Raw genomic sequence first — 16,947 nt, 5'->3', positions numbered from 1 at the left:
GACCTTTGTAGCATCCCCAAGATGATCATCATCATCTTTTAATGACCCCCTAATCCCTTGTAGGGTGGAATCTAGGCAATTGAATCAGTGGTGGTATATTCAGCAGGTTCTGATCAGTTCTGGAGAACCGGTAGCGGAATTTTGAGTAGTTTGGAGAACCGGCCAATCCCACCTCTGACTGGCCCCGCCAACCCCATCTCTTCTCTGCCTCCCCTTGAGTCCCAGCTGATCAGCTGGATCTTCTTTTGTTGCCCTGCACAGGAGAATGGAGCTGGAAAGCAGGTTAGTGCTAGTGGGGTGGGGAGGGAATGAGGGTTTTGCAGTATCCTTCCCCTGCCACGCCCACCAAGCCACGCCCACAGAACCGGTAGTAAAAAAATTTGAATCCCACCACTGAACGGAATGAAGCTGGCAGAGGGATTTAATGGCCGGATGCCCTTCCTTGTCGCCAATGAGGAGTTTTGTTCAGCTGATATATTGTGTGCCCAGAGAGAGAGAAATATCTGTCTCCATGTTAGGATCAAACTCACAGCCTCCGGATTGTGAGGCGAGAGCTCCACCTCTAGGCCATCACACCCCTCCTTTAAGAACCCCATGATCATGTGACCAAAATTCAGAGGCTTGGCAACTGGTTTGTACTTATGACCATTGCAGTGTCCCAAGGTCATGCGATCCCTTTTCGCGATCTTCCGACAAGCAAACTCAACAAGGAAGCCGGTTTCGCTTAAGAAAGTTCAAAACATCCTCAAAGATCCATCTCATCCTTTTTTTTAACTATTACCATCATGAGCCTCTGTGGTGCAGTGGTTAGAGTGCAGTACTGCAAGCTACTTTTGCAGCCATTTTCCTACAATTTGGCAGGCTCAAGGCGGACTCAGCCTTCCATCCTTCCGAGGTGGGTAAAACGAGGACCCAGATTGTTGGGGGCAAGAGGCTGACTTTGTAAACCGCTTAGGGAGGGCTGGAAAGCAGTGTAAAGTGGTATATAAGTCTAAGCGCTAGTGCTATTGCTATCTGGCAGTCGGTACAGAATAATAAAAACAAGGACAAATAGGCTGAAAAACAGCTTCCATCCCAGGACAGTAGCTCTGTTGAATTCTGCTGTACAGTGCAGGGTTGGTTTGGTGTCGAGGGTTTTCCGTTCAATGTGTGGAGGGTGAAGGATGTGTGTTTGTGTTTTATTTTCAATGTGCACTGAAGATGGTGTTTGATTTCGTTGTATGAGGCAGGGGTCCCCAACCACCGGTCCCCGGACCAGTACCGGTCCGTGGAACAATTTCTACCAGGCCGCCGGTTTGCTGGGTGCCGCCATCTTGTTTTGATGAAAAAGTGCTTCCGGTGAGCTTTTCTGGGTAGAAAGTGGCGTTTGGGTCCTGAAGGAATCCTCGCGCCTTAGTTTCCTCGAGGTGGGGGCGGCTTCGAACAAAACTAAGGCGCGAGGATTCTTTCAGCTGGCCGGTCGCTCAGCTCGCCTTGCTATGTGTGCTGATGCCGGTACCGGGCCACGGATGATTTTGTGATGCCGGTACCGGGCCGTGGCACAAAAAAGGTTGGGGGCCACTGGTATGAGATGCAATGACAATAAAGTAAAAACTAAACTAAACTAAGCTAAACTGATCACTGTGCCATCCTCACAACTCTAGTTGGCGATAAGTTACTAACTTATCATCGGCACTTACAACTCTGGCAAGGAAGACAATAAATTATCGGCTCCCTGTTTGTGGTCATAAGTTGAGAACTACCTCACAGAGGGATTGAAAGGAAGGTCTGCTCATAACGTACAGGTAGTCCTCAATTTACAAGAGTTCATTAAGTGACCGCTCAAAATTATAATGGCATTGAAGATAAGTGACTTATGAGCATCTTTCACACTTACATAAACCGCCCATTCATTCTTCCCAAAGGATAAAGCAGCACACAGGTAATCTTTTCACACTTACGACCGTTGAAGCCTCCCCAAGGTCACGTGACCAAAAACCAGATTCTTGGCAACAGACTCACATTTACGACGGTTGCAGCATCCCGAGGTCCCCTTTGAAGACCTTCGGACAAGCGAGGAAGCCAGATTCCCTTAACAATCGTCTGACCGACCTAACAACCGCACTGATTCACTTAACATCGGTGGCAAGAAATGTCGTAAAATGGGATAAAACTAACTTAACAACTGCCTCGCTTAGCCACAGAACGTTTGGAGCACCAATTTGGTCGTCAGTCGAGGACTACCTGTATAGAGCTTTGGGGTCATTTCCCATTGGATGTCCCTATGTCAAGAGTGCCCGTCCCATCCCCAAATTTTATTGGTAGAGGGGAAAAAAAATAACCTACTGGTTTACCTTTGAATAGCGACTTTTTTCAAGTGTTTCCGGAAATCTAAACCGTCTCTGTTGGGAGTGCTACAAGGAGGAAACGCAAAGGACAGATAATAAGGTTAGAAAATCGCTCCGTGGGCCCCCATTCAAACATCAAGTCACCTCCAAAAACTTCACACGAGGGCAAAAGGTCTTACTTGAGAAAATGTGTGACCCGAGGAAGCGTCTGGGGGGCTTTGGGCTGGAGACGGATGCTCTGCAGATCCCGGAGAGTAACCAGCGCCTTGCCTCCCTTGGATGGGGATGTTTCCTGCAACAGGAAGGGGTGCGGGCGGGGGAAATGGTAGCCTTACATCTTGAAATAATAGAATCACAGAGAATCACAGAATTGGAAGGGACCCTGGAGGTCTTCTAGTCCTATATTCATGATGGCGAACCTATGGCACGCACGTCACAGGGGGCGCGCAGAGCCTTTTGTGCCGGCATGCGAGCCACTTGCAATGCGAGCCATTTTAGCAATTTTTTTTTCTCCAAAGAGATTAAAATTAAGACAATTAGCCCTCATGTGCCAACTAATCTTTGTCTCCTGAAATTGCATGAAGGAGTAATAAACTTATTTCCCACTATCCAATTACTTAAGCAATAATTACAAAAACGTTAACAATTGGGTGACTCTTTAATGGCCCAAAACAAAAGACCTGTGAGGCAAACTTGCCTCACAGCGCATGCGCGTGCCTCACAGCTGATTTTCGGCCTCTTTGAGGCCTTTTTCAGCCCCAGAGGCTTGAGGAAAGCCTCTGCAGCCCAAAAAATAAGCCCCTTTCGTTACTTCCTATTTTGGGGGTTGCAGAGGCTGCAGAAGTTTTCATCAAGACTCTGGGAGGCCAAAAATCAGCTGGGAGGCTCAGTGCAGGTAAGGGGGTGGCAGCGGGGGGGGGATTGCGTGAGCATGCACAGGGAGCAGGCACATTGCCTTCTGGGTGTTGGCACGCAAGCGCGCACACAATTTTTGGAAAAAGGTTAGCTACCACTGAGCTATACCATTGGTATATGGCAAGCTGTTCCATTGGTTGATTGTTCTCACAGTCAGAAAATTCTTCCTTATTTCTAGGTTGAATCTCTCCTTGATCAGTTTCCATCCATTATTCCTTGTCTGGTTTTCCAAGATACCCGAAGGCCAGACAAGGAATAATGGATGGAAACTGAACAAGGAGAGATTCAACCTGGAAATAAGGAGAAACTTTCTGACAGTGAGAACAATCAACCAATGGAATAGAAGTTGCCTTCAGAAGTTGTGGGAGCTTCATCACTGGAGGCTTTCAAGAAGAGATTGGACTCCCATCTGTCAGAAATGGTGTAGGGTCTCCTGCTTGGGCAGGGGGTTGGACTAGATGACCTACAAGGTCCCTTCCAACTCTGTTAATTTCAGACATGTCTTTCCAAAGAGGCTCCAGCAAGTTGAGAGAGCATAACTAATCTTCACTTACACAAACCATAATTAAGACTAGACAAATCATCGCAGTTGTTAAATGAACCATGCAGTCTTTAAGTGAATCTGGTTTTAACGATGGACTTTGCTCACCGGAAGATCGTAAATACAGGTAGTCCTCGACTTACAACAGTTCGTTTAGTGACTGTTCAAAGTTGCAACGACACTGAAAACAGGGACTTAGGAACATTTTTCACACTGACTGGGCAAACTTTGTAGCATGCTCATGGGATCAGAATTCAGAAACTTGGCACCTGACTCATACTTACGACCAAGATGATGTGATCCCCTTTTGCAACCTTTTGACAAGCAAAATCAACGGGGAAGCCAGATTCACTTAACAACCGTGGTGCTCACTTATTAACTGCAGCGACTCACTTAACAATGGTGGCAAGGAAGGTCGTAAAATGGGGAAAAAAGTCACGTAACAAATGTCTCACTTAACAAGAGAAATTTGGGGCTCAACTGTAGTTGTAAGTCGAGGACTACCTGTAATAGAATGACAGACCGGGAAGGACACTTGGAGGCCTTCTAGCCCATCCCCCTGATCAGGCCAGGCTATCACCAGAGCCCTCTGCACTCTTTGGGGTAATAAACTACTGTGATGCCTCACTTAATGACCATGGTAAAAATGGCCATAACATCAGGTACGCTCAAGTGATGACCACACTATTTAAAAATAAATTAACTGCTCCCTGTTTGTGGTCGTAAGTTGAGAACTGCCTGTACTTTTCCTTCACAGAGGGACTGAAAGGAAGGCCTGCCAAACCCATTGTTCATTACCTACAGGTAGTCCTCAATTTACAACGCAAATGATTCACATTTATGTCGGTTTCAACGTCCTGGGGTCCCCTTTGGCAACCCTTCGAACGAGCGAACTCAACGGGGAAGCCAAATTCCCTTAACAACCGTGTGACTGACTTAACAATTGCAGGGCTTCACTTAACATCCGTGGCAGGAAAAGGTCGTAAAATGGGACAAAATTCAGTTAACAATCGTCTCGCTTAGGCAGACGTTTGGGGCTCAAATTGTGGCCATAAGTCGAGGACTACCTGTATGAAGAAAGCAGCTTATCCGAGCTGCAAGCGTGCTCAACCATCTCATTTCTGGATTACCTTGTCCATCGCTGCTTCACTCTTAGTCTTCTTCAGCTTCACGTTCAGAAGATCCTGGGCTGTTATTTGCAGGGGGACCTCTTTTTTTAACGGGGCAGCCTACATTTGAGGAGAATTGAATGGAAAAGAAAGGTCAGAATCCACGAATCACTCAACCACGAAAAGAAAACATTAGTTAGGGAGTTGCTTGGAGCTGCTTGGATTGGCTGCATTGAGCAGAGGGTTGGATTTTATGAGGTTTTCAGTGCTTCTTCCGGCCCTCATCCCCATTTCCGTCACAATTTTGATATTTTTCCATTCCATTTCAACCGTGTGCTGATTGGGTACATATTTCGTGTGCTTACAATTAATAATACCCTTATCCATATAACAATAATCACATTCCCAGATGAATAATATAAGTACTATCCAAAATACACTGCTCATAAAAATAAAGGGAACACAAAAATAAGACATCCTAGATCTGAATGAATGAATTATTCTTATTAAATACTTTGTTCATTACATAGTTGAATGCGCTGACAACAAAATCACACAAAAATTATCAAAGGAAATCAAATTTAGCAACCCATGGAGGTCTGGATTTGGAGTTACACTCAAAGTTAAAGTGGACAAAAACACTACAGGCTGATCCAACTTTGATGTAATGTCCTTAAAACAAAGTCAAAATGAGGCTCAGTAGTGTGTGTGGCCTCCACGTGCCTGTATGACCTCCCTACAATGCCTGGGCATGCTCCTGATGAGGTGGGGGGTGGTCTCCTGAGGGATCTCCTCCCACACCTGGTCTAAAGCATCCCCCAACTCCTGGACAGTCTGTGGTGCAACATGGTGTTGGTGGATGGAGCGAGACATGATCTGCTCAATTGGATCCAGGTCTGGGGAACGGGCGGGCCAGTCCATAGCATCAATGCCTTCATCTTGCAGGAACTGCTGACACACTCCAGCCACATGAGGTCTAGCATTGTTGTGCATTAGGAGGAACCCAGGGCCAACCGCACCAGCATATGGTCTCACAACTGGTCTGAGGACCTCATCTTGGTACCTAATGGCAGTCAGGCTGCCTCTGGCAAGCACATGAAGGGCTGTGCGGCCCCCTAAAGAAATGCCACCCCACACCATTACTGACCCACTGCCAAACCGGTCATGCTGGAGGATGTTGCAGGCAGCAGAACGTTCTCCACGGTGTCTCCAGACCATGTCACGTCTGTCACATGTGCTCAGTGTGAACCTGCTTTCATCTGTGAAGAGCACAGGGCACTAGTGGCAAATTTGCCAATCTTGGTGTTCTCTGGCAAATGCCAAACATCCTGCACAGTGTTGGGCTGTAAGCACAACCCCCACCTGTGGACGTCGGGCCCTCATACCACCCTCATGAAGTCTGTTTCTGACCGTTTGAGCAGCCACATGCACATTTGTGGCCCGCTGGAGGTCATTTTGCAGGGCTCTGGCAGTGCTCCTCCTGTCCCTCCTTGCACAAAGGCAGAAGTAGCTGTCCTGATGCTGGGTTGTTGCCCTCCTAGGGCCTCCTCCATGCCTCCTGATGTACTGGCCTGTCTCCTGGTAGCCCCTCCATGCTCTGGACACTACGCTGACAGACACAGCAAACCTTCTTGCCACAGCTCGCATTGATGTGCCATCCTGGATGAGCTGCACTACCTGAGCCACTTGTGTGGGTTGTAGACTCCGTCTCATGCTACCACTAGAGTGAAAGCACCGCCAGCATTCAAAAGTGACCAAACCATCAGCCAGAAAGCATAGGAACCGAGAAGTGGTCTGTGGTCACCACCTGCAGAACCACTCCTTTATTGGGGATGTCTTGCTAACTGCCTATGCTTTCCACCTGTTGTCTATTCCATTTGCACAACAGCATGTGAAATCGATTGTCAATCAGTCTTGCTACCTAAGTGGACAGTTTGATTTCACAGAAGTGTGATCGACTTGGAGTTACATTGTGTTGCTTAAGCGTTCCCTTTATTTTTTTGAGCAGTGTATCTATTTCACCAGTTTCTCTTATTGCCTTATAACTACATCTAATCCATTTTGCTTTATTTTATTTTCTAACCATTGGTAAAACAAATCCCACACCGTGTAATATTCAGATTCTTCCTTTTCTTTGATTTCCAATGTTAGTCTATTCATTTCTGCACATTCAAATTTTTTTTTTTTGATTACTTCTCCCTCTATCGGTATCTTATCACTTTTCCAATTCTGAGCAAATACAATTCTAGCTGCTGTTAAGATATGTATGATTAAGTATGTTTTTTTTCTTTACTATAAGCAGGTCTTTATAGATCCCAGGTTGGCTGGGATCTCAGGGGGTTTGGTTAAGCAATACCCAGAGCGGTTCTCTTTCTCCCAAAAGGCCTCAGAAGAACTTCCATGTTCTGACCCAGCTTCCCAAACACGACAAACCCTCTGAGGTGAACTCGAAAGATTCCTTTATTAGGCGCTCCGGCAGCCCCGGCAAAAAGTTTATCTCGCAGGCTAACAAGTCTGTCCATCCAGAAGATGAATAGTTGTCTGCCACATCTATTCATCTCCGCCCCCTGCCTTTTATCCCCAGAGCTAGGGTCAAGCTTCGCCGGCAGCAGTGGCTCTTCCTTCTGAAGGACCGGCCTATAGATTTCCATTGCTCTCCTCTCCTCTGACCTGGGGCTGTTGACTCTCCATCCGAGGCTCTCTCTCTCCCTCTCTCTTTCTCTCTCCCCATCTTTTTCTCTCTCTCTCCCCCTCCTATCTCTCTCCCCATCTCTCGCTCTTTCTCCCTCTTCTCTCTTTCTCCCTCCTTCTTTCTCTCTCTCCCTCTTTCCCCTCTTCTCTCTTTCTCCCTCCTTCTTTCTCTCTCTCTCTCTTTCTCCCTCCTACTCTCTCTCTTTCTCCCTCCTTCTCTCTCTTTCTCCCTCCTTCTCTCTTTCTCCCTCTTCTCTCTTTCTCCCTCCTTCCCTCTCTCTCTCCCTCTCCCTCTCTCTCTCTCTCTAAGAGCTCCATTCCCTCTTCCCCCTCGGAGCTCTCAGGTTGCCTGGATGCTAACCCCGACTCCCATGCTTCTTCCTCCTCCTCCTCCGATTCGGCTGCTGGAGGGGCCGGCGGCCGACAGGCCACAACATTCCAGAAGTGAACACCAGACTGTATCATTGCAGTAGAATTGCTTCACTTCAAAAAAAAAGACCAAGAATCACCAGTCAAAAAAGACCAAGAATCACCAGACTTATGGACAGCCGAGGAACCAAAATGCAAAATATTTATTTTTATTTATTCACATCCTGTCTTTATTGTTTTTATAAATAACTCAAGGTGGTGAACACACACACACACACACACACACACACACACACTAACCCTTCCTCCAATTTTTCCCACAATAACAACCCTGTGGGGTCGGGTGGATTGAGGGGGATCGGCCCAACATCACCCAACTGACTTTCATTCATAAGGTGCAACTAGAATTCACCCTCTCCTGGTGATTGGCCCAAAGTCACCGGCTCTCATGCTTAAGGCGGGACTAGAATTCACACGCTTCTAGTATTGGCCTAAAGTCACCCAGCCTCAAGACTAAGGTGGGATTAGAACTCACCATCTCCTGGTGATTGGTCCAAAGCCACCCAGTCGCCTGTTATGCCTAAGGCAGGACTAGAATTCCCTGTCTCCTGGTTTCTAGTCTTAGTGCCTTTACCATTGGAGCATCCCTGCATTTGTAATGCAGGCGGAGTGTCAAGCACCCCTATTTTGTCAGGCTGTGAAGATATTTACAGTCGCCTCACATCCCGGACATACACTGTTTCAACTCCTTCCCTCAAAACGACGCTATAGAGCACTGCAGACCAGAACAACTAGACGCAAGGGGAGTTTTTTCACGAACGCCATTACTCTGCTAAACAAATAATTCCCTCAACACTGTTCAACTATTGACTAAGTCTGCACTACTATTACTATTAATCTTCTCATCACTCCTTATCACCCATCCCCTCCCACTTGTGACTGTAGGACTGTAACTTTGTCGCTTGTATCCTTATGATTTCTATTGACTGTTTCCTAGTATGATTAGATTGCTTATTGTACCCTATGACTATCATTAAGTGTTGTACCTGATGATTCTCAATTCTTGATGAATGTATCTTTTCCTTTGTGTACACTGAGAGCATTTGCACCAAGACAAATTCCTTGTGTGTGTCCAATCATACTTGGCCAATAAAGAATTGAATTCTATTCTATTCTATTCTATTCTATTCTATTCTATTCTATTCTATTTCTATTTCTATTTCTATTTCTATTTCTATTCCTATTCCATTCCATGATCACACGGGGACTGCAACCCTTGTAACTTTGGGGACAGGTTGCATGTACCATTTCTTCCGTGCTCCCTTAAGTTTGAACGGTTGCTGAAGGAACCGCCGTTAAGCGAGGACTAGCTGGCCTTTGCGTCTCTCATGAGCTAGATCATAGTTCGCTGGATTTAGCACAGTTAGCCTTTCCAAGCATCACAGGGTCTTCCATTTAGAAAAGAAATTCAAAATTTATCTCTGGTAGGTTTTAACCTCCGTCTTACCTTTGGGTCACTCCGTCTTTTGAATCCAAGGGGTGCTGGGGGTGGGGGTGGAAGTGGCGGTGGGGGAGGCGGTGGGGGAGGGGGAGGGGTGGGATTTTCTGAAGACAAAGGTGCAGGTTGTGCAACGCAGAGTTGTGTATGTGCAGAAGCTGATAACAGGTTTGGAGAGAGCTGGCAAGGCGGGTTTCCCACAGAAGTGCCTCCATTCTGCTTGAGAAAGCGGGGGAGAAAGAGAGGCATTTAATTTACTTATTAGCACTGGCAGTCTTTGACTTACAATAGTGCCAACTCATAAAATATTTCTATTTAGGTCTTTTTAGAGTTGCCAACAGAAAGGGAGGGGGAAAACAGTGTGGCGGCTTGGAAATCAAAAGCGCATTCCGTAGTTTTCAAAGATAATAACTAGGTGACTGAAGTTTCAGCCGCACATAATTATAAACTGGGGAACGTGATTGATGACTCTTGGCTATGGATCATGTGCCCAGGGGCGGGATCCAACCAGGTTAATTACTGCTTTGGTGATTTACGATTTGCTGCGCGCGCATGTGAATTGTTGTCAGCTTGCGACCTGAACAGCTGAGCAGTGATGCGCGCAGGTGCACAGCGGTTGAAAATGCACTTTTTTCTTGCTTTTCCAACCGCAGCTGTGCTGCGCAAAGCGGCTGAGGTTGAAAAAGCAGGAAATAAAAATCCGGTATAAGAGTCCGGGTAGGCGGGCGGTCCAAAACAGCAGCAGACAAAGAACCGATTCTATGTCTGCTGCTCTTCAGAGCTACCGGTTCTACAGAGGCGGACAGAAACAGTAGAATCCCACCCCTGGATATGCCTCATTGGAGAATATGAATTATAATATACCCAGGAGGTGGGGGAAAAAACCAGGGTCAAGGGTGACAATGATGTGTCTCAGAGTCAGCTACACCCAGGCAGTGCCGGACATGTTAACTCCCAATAAATCCTTTTGAAGTTTTGGAAGTTTGGCTCGAGACTCATGATTTAAATAGGGGTAATTGCCGGAATCCTGACAAATAGTTTATTTAGTGACCCTTTGAAGTTACAAATGGCACTGAAAAACATGACTCATGACCATTTTTCAGAGTTACGAAATTCAAAATTTCAATTTCAAAAGTCAGAGGCTTGGCAACGGACTCCTATTTATGACCGTTGCAGTGTCCCAAGGTCAATTGATTCCCTTTTGCGACCTTCTGACAAGCAAAGTCAACGAGGAAGCCAGATTCACTTAACAACCAAGTTCTTAACCGAACAACTGTAGGTGTTCACTTAACAACTTGTGGCAAGAAAGGCTGTAAAATGGGACAAAACTCACTTAACAAATGTTTCATTTAGCAACAGAAATTTTGGGATCAATTGTCGAGGACTACCTGTAATTACAATTAAAATTTTAAAAATATTTTAAAACATTAAAGCAGAAAGCAGTAAAATGTCGAAGTCAAACTGTCAGCTTTGGAAGCCATATTAGCACAAGAAGCTTCCATGCTGCCACATTCTTGAGCCTGGGAAAATGGGAGGGGGGGAATTTCTTGGAGCGTATGTGGTTTGATATGATAACATTTTTCTTCTAAGTCAAGGTCATGTTGTTTCTGCACCTGGCTGAGAGGACGTTTCAAGTTGTTGTGGTTAGCCAGCAGCAGGTGCGGACGGCTGAGGAGAGCAAGGACTCAGATGAGGGGCCAGGACCATTAGGGAGTGGACTGCTGCCTTCCGAGATTGTGGGGGCTGGCAGCAACGATGAGGAGGTTCCCGAGGAGCCTGTGTCAAGTGCGCGAAGGATTACTCGGAGGAAAGAACAATTACAGCAGCACAGGTGACTCGGGAGTAAGGCTGCAGGGTAACGGCCCCTCCTTCAAGAAGATAAAAGCCAGCTGTGAATTGGACGTACTTTGCAGGAAGCAAAGACGTTTTGAAACTCGAATCTTGTGGACATTGCAGTATCTTGGTATTTGAAGACTCTTGTGTTGTAAAATATTTCTAGGTAACCTTGTCTGTTATTTTTGACAGCCTCGCCCAATTTTGGCGAGGCTCGTGCTTATCAAAGTGAATTAGTGTGCAGCAGCCTTTTAACCGGGAATTCGTAAGAATCAAAAGGTTTCTGTTCCCTTTGGTTCATGTTTGTTTTATTGGACAAGGGTTTGGGTCAGAACACAAGTGGGTGCAGGGGGTGGATTTGTAATTTTTTTACTGATTGAAGGGAAACCCAGAACTTTCAGATTCGGGATTTCCCAGATGTGTTAGTTTACTACTCTAATAAAAGGAACCTTTGAGAATATGTCTGTCTCTGAGTTATTTATTGGAGTTGAGATTTTCTGGAAAGCTGACATAAACAACATTTTTTTAAAAAAAAGCAAGCTATCAACATAGTTAACGACATAACTAGGAGGCCTGACCCCTGGCACATGATGCACTGAGAAGTAGTCTTCGACTTATGACCGATCACTTAGTGTCTATCTCAAGTTATGACAGACTCCCCCGAAAGCTACTTCCAACTCATTCTGAAGTTATGACTTCCAGATACACACCCCTACAGTCATGTGAGCACATTTTGAGCTCTTGGCAATTGACTCGCAGTTCCGACCATTTGCAGTGCCCCATGGGACTGCAATTCATCATTTCCCCCACCAGAAATAATCTTTTAGTTTTGGTTTCATGAATAAAATACAGCAAGTTATAAGTTTGCTCCACGAGCCATCGTATTTCGCGGCCTTTGGAAACATAAAGACGAGGGGTGCAATCTGATGGGGTCGGAGTAACTACAACCATAGGAAGCGGGTCACTAACTTGGAGAATTGACTGCAGCTCAGCCACGTCCCTTTTCAGGTTTTTGACTTCGGCCCTGAGCTCCTTCAGCTCCTCCAGGTGCGTGTGCGAAGGAAATGGTGTGCTCAGAAAGAAGTGAAAAATCTGGAAAGAGAAATAACATAGCAATTTAGATTTATATACTGCTTTATAGTGCTTTACAGCCCTCTCTAAGAGGTTTGCAAAGTCAGCCTCTTACCCCCTAACAATCTGGGTCCTCATTTTACAAACCTTGGAAGGTTGGAAGGTTGAGTCAACCTTGAGCCGATGAGAGCTGAACTGTTGAACTGTAGGCAGTCAGCAGAATTCGCCTGCAGTGCTGCCTTCTAACCATTTTGCCACCACGGCTCATTATCACATTGACATAGGATTAGAGGAGAAGTAAAGGAAATGGTGCAAATTCAAGTATAGTCTTCTTTTTGGAGTAGTTGATAAGATGACGGCTTAGATACCAGGAGACCATGTGTTCTAGTTCTACCTGAAGCATGAAAGCTGACTGGGTGACTTTGAGCCAATCACCAGGAGATGGTGAGTTCTAGTCCCGCCTTAGGCATGAAAGCTGACTGGGTGACTTTGGGCCAATCACCAGGAGACGGTGAGTTCTAGTTCCGCATTAGGCATGAAAGCCAGCTGGGTGACTATGAACCAATCACCAGGAGACGGTGAGTTCTAGTCCCCCTTTAGCCACGAAAGCCAGCTGGGTGATTTGGGGCAGTTTCGTCTCCCTCAGCCCAGCCACCTCACAGGGCTGTTGTTGTGATGAAAAAGAGGACGAATATTATGTACCGTGTTACCAATAGAAGGGAATATTTGTAGCTGAGGGTATTATTATAATACCCCACGGTATTATGCATGTTTGCTGCCTTGAATTACGGATAAATTAATAAAGGCAGAATAACCACCTTCTAAATAAATAAATAATAACAAACAAACAAACAAATTCAGGTTATAAAACTCAATAAAACTTGGTTCTTGCCCCATGAGCTTCCTTAGAATAAGTCCCTCAAAAGGAAGCTCATTGGGCAAGAACGAAGTTTATGGAAATGAAACCTGGTTGCCGTAAAAATCCGTTATTATGACATCTTCGGTCAGGAGAAAGCATTTTTCTTCTAAGTCAAGGTCATGTTGTTTCTGCACCCGGCTGAGAGGATGTTTCAAGTTGTGGGTGTCCCCAAAAGCTGATGTTCATTGACTGAAATCAAGCTTCCCCATCAATTTTGCTTTGTCAGAAGGTCATTGAAAGGGGATCACGTGACCCTGGAATACTGCGACCGTCATAAATCCATGCCAGTTGCCGAGTCTCCTAATTTTGATTGTGGGGATGCTACAATGGTTATTAGTGTGGAAAAAACATTCACAGTTCACTTTTTCAGGGCCAAACAGACACTCAAGGATTCTACTCCCTGTAAGGCAGCCTCAATAGAAAACAAACTTACTTGTGCAACGTGTCTCTGGCACCACCAACACCAACTAACCGCAGCACCCAGGATATGTTTGAAGGATTCTAATATGTCTCCAAAAGCTAAAAGCCAGGAAGAGAACGGCCATCTTTGGCTAGGGAGGACAACTGGAGACCTGCTGAAAACAACAGCCAACTCTAAATTAACATTTTATTTGCAAAAAACCATGTGTGATGACCCGGGGCATGGCACAAAGGCAACCCAGCCAGATGGAATCCCTTTATTAGCTCCAACTTTGCCCCCATTGTGCCGGTTACCTTCTGGTCTGGAGAAAAACTCTCCTAGGAACCTGCAACAGCCTTTGACTGCAGATATTCCAATCCAAAACGGTGCAAACAGAAAACTTTAAACTATAAACCCAACAAAGCAAGAAGTGAAGTGACATGGCAATAAATCAAGCCAGTTGGGAGGATGCCAGGAACTCCGATAACAGCAGCCAACATTAGATAAACTCAACATTTGTTTCTGACAAACGCCCTTCCCAACTGCCTCTCCTTTAAACTCCCTCCTCAGGTGTGCTTTGTGAGGGGAAACAGGGCTCTTTCCTACCAGGATGCTTCAACTACCAGGATGCTTCCAGAATAATGCAGGTAATCTTCGACGCAGGACCACGATTGAGCTCAATTCTTGCTAAGCAAGAATTCAAGTGAGTTTCCCCATTTTTGCCACCTTTCTTGTCACCGTTGCTAACTTATCAACTGTAGTGCCTCACTTAACGACCAAGGCAAGGGAAGTCGCCAAATAGGGCCAAACTCACTTAACAAATGCCTCACTTAACAACCGAAATTTTGGGCTCAATTGTGGTCATACATCGAGGACTACCTCTGCGCGGGTTTAACAAAAAAATACGTTGGGAATTGCAAAACGTTACCCAGAAATGCTAGAGAAAAGCCACAAACACTTACTTGGCCGGCAAAACTTTTGAAGAAAGACTGGATGAAGATGTCAACGCAATGTGTTTTTTCTCCTTTGACGAGGATTGTGTTCCGGATCTCCATTTTTGGCGCCGTTGTTTAACTCTGGCCATTTTCTCAAATTCCGGGCTAAACTATATCCTCATTTGTGTCACTAGCCAGAATTGTTTGAGAAGGGTAACGCATATCAGGATATCACCTACAATGAAATCAGATATCTTTATTGCCAAGTTTGACAAGTCTTTAGAATTTTTTTTAAAATAAAGAAATCGTTCGATGCAGCAATTCGTTACGGCAGTGGCTCTCAACTTGTAGTCCGCAGACACTTGGGGATGGGCCCTGATGTCACAGGGGGTTCCACAAAGGCTTTAAGAAATATTATGAATTAAATATTGAGTTAAGTCTTGGGGGTCCATGGCCACAAAAAGTATTTAAAGGGGCCCAGTGGTGGAAAAAAAATGTTGAGAACAACCACATTATTGGGGAAAAAATAGGATAATTAAATGACATAGCTAATTATAGGTAGTCCTCAACTTACTGTCAGGTTCCAAGTAATGCAATCATCCTAAAACGAACTCAGAGGCATTTCCACGCCTCAAAGAACTATTTTATTTAACACTAACTGGTGGAAGCCAGTACTGAAAATTTCCCCGGCTTCCACGTCACTATATTTTTCTAACACTCTTTTCTAACCCTTTTTGGACTTTTCTTTAGCACACGCAATACATACTGACCCGCAAACTCTTGCTTCATTAAGAAATTATAAAAACTGGAATGATTTAAAAGAGCCTTTGATTTATAGATACTGCTAGTTTTTTTTATTGCTTTAGGGTTGGTTGTTTTTTGAATTTATCTGTAGATAGAGAAACTTCCTATTGTTGATTGCTATATAATTGTACTGTGTACATTTTGTTTTTATTTTGGCTACAATTGTAACCCTCAGAGATTTTCTCAATTTGGGGTGGACAATAAAGAAATGGAAGAAGTAAATTAATATTCTAAGCCACAGGTGTCAAACTTGTCATGTCACATTGTTGTCACATGACATAGCACGATGTTTTTCCCTCTGTGGAGTTGGGGTGGGCATGGCCGCACATGATGCATCCAGCCTATGGGCTGCCAGTTTGGCACCTTCATCTTAAGCTAATAGTCAGACATGAGATACAGGAAGATGTGTTCAACACAAATCCATCGCATGCAGATAACAAGAGGAGTGGACTTTGCTTGATCAGAAGGTCCCAAAAAGTGATCAAATGACCCCATAACTGTTATAAATATGAATCTGTTGCTAAGTGTCTGAATTTTGATCACATCATGATGGGGATTTATTTATTATTTATTTAATTAATTTATATTTCCACCTATTCCCCCATGGCGACTCGAGGCAGCTTACAGAATGTAAAACCATATTTTTAAAAAAAAAAACAATAAAAACTAACAAAAAGGATGCTGAAAAAGTTGTGACTTTGAAAAAGTCGATTTTTTTTCAGTGCCGTTGTAACGTTGAAAGATCACTAAATGAAGTGTTGTAAGTCGAGAACTACCTGTAAACCACTGCCCAAGTTCACCGTTGACCCATTTCGTGGACAAACGATTCGATTCCCACGACCCTCTGAATCCGTTGCTCACGTGTCATGCGAACTTGCCCCCAGTGAGCCGAGACTTTACGGCAGAAAGGGGTTTCGTGTCCAGGTCAGGCTTCCTCGGGGACGATCCCGGTCAAACCACCCGGGATGAGCAGCTTCCCTAGATGCGAGTAGCCACGTCTGAACTCGCGAGCAGCACCGCCACGCCAAACAATTCAAACTCCGCCGGAGCCAATCACAGCGCAGCAAGTGAGAGCCAACGTTCCATCCGCCTCAAACTTCAAAGCCATGACCGTCCCTTTGATTGACCGGCCTTTAGCGAATCCACTTTTCCCGGTTTCCAACGCGAGCCAATCAGAATAAACGTCGGCGAGAATGGGGACAACGAAAGGGGAGGCAGAGCAAAAGGAGGGTATCCACGAGCCGGGCCCGCCTTTGAAAATTAAAAGCTAAGCTAAGGGCCAATGAAGCGGCGCATGCTGACGCCCGCCAACCAATCCGGTCTCCCGATTCAGTTTTCTCCCAGATCGCTTCGCCATTAATCAACCAATAGGAAAGGGCGATAGCTTCCGAGCCACTCAATCGGATCTGTCGTTTCATCTTAGGGCGTTATCCCAGGCGTTGTCCAATAGGTGTAAGAATGCCCTCGGAAAAAGCCAATGAGGAAAAGGATGGAATGACGACCGCCCAATAAAGAGCGTCGTTTCTTCCACTCAG

The 16,947-nt window shown here is 45.3% G+C and overlaps 1 protein-coding gene across 6 annotated transcripts in view; it reads right to left on the bottom strand.

Annotated features, from left to right (window-relative positions):
• Window positions 1-16,947, bottom strand: part of PRR11 (proline rich 11) — a 58,708-nt gene that overhangs the window by 7,735 nt on the left and 34,026 nt on the right. The window contains exons 1-8 of one of the 6 annotated variants that reach the window (XM_087924852.1): window positions 16,189-16,882; window positions 14,636-14,843; window positions 13,707-13,848; window positions 12,253-12,375; window positions 9,460-9,666; window positions 4,914-5,012; window positions 2,507-2,619; window positions 2,334-2,393 (exon numbers count right to left, since the gene is read on the bottom strand). In XM_087924852.1, coding sequence (XP_087780978.1) covers window positions 2,334-2,393; window positions 2,507-2,619; window positions 4,914-5,012; window positions 9,460-9,666; window positions 12,253-12,375; window positions 13,707-13,848; window positions 14,636-14,757 — 866 coding nt within the window. In that variant the 5' untranslated portion in view covers window positions 14,758-14,843; window positions 16,189-16,882. Of the gene's footprint in view, window positions 1-2,333; window positions 2,394-2,506; window positions 2,620-4,913; window positions 5,013-9,459; window positions 9,670-12,252; window positions 12,376-13,706; window positions 13,849-14,635; window positions 14,844-16,188; window positions 16,883-16,947 lie in introns of those variants that run through there. The other 5 variants (XM_087924848.1, XM_087924861.1, XM_087924868.1 and 2 more) reach the window with 5 other exon arrangements.

This window comes from Pseudonaja textilis, chromosome 1 (assembly GCF_049901715.1).
Source record: "Pseudonaja textilis isolate UNSWEBS1 chromosome 1, rPseTex1.2, whole genome shotgun sequence".
NCBI lineage: Eukaryota > Metazoa > Chordata > Lepidosauria > Squamata > Elapidae > Pseudonaja > Pseudonaja textilis.
This window is presented reverse-complemented; position numbering and strand designations above follow the sequence as displayed.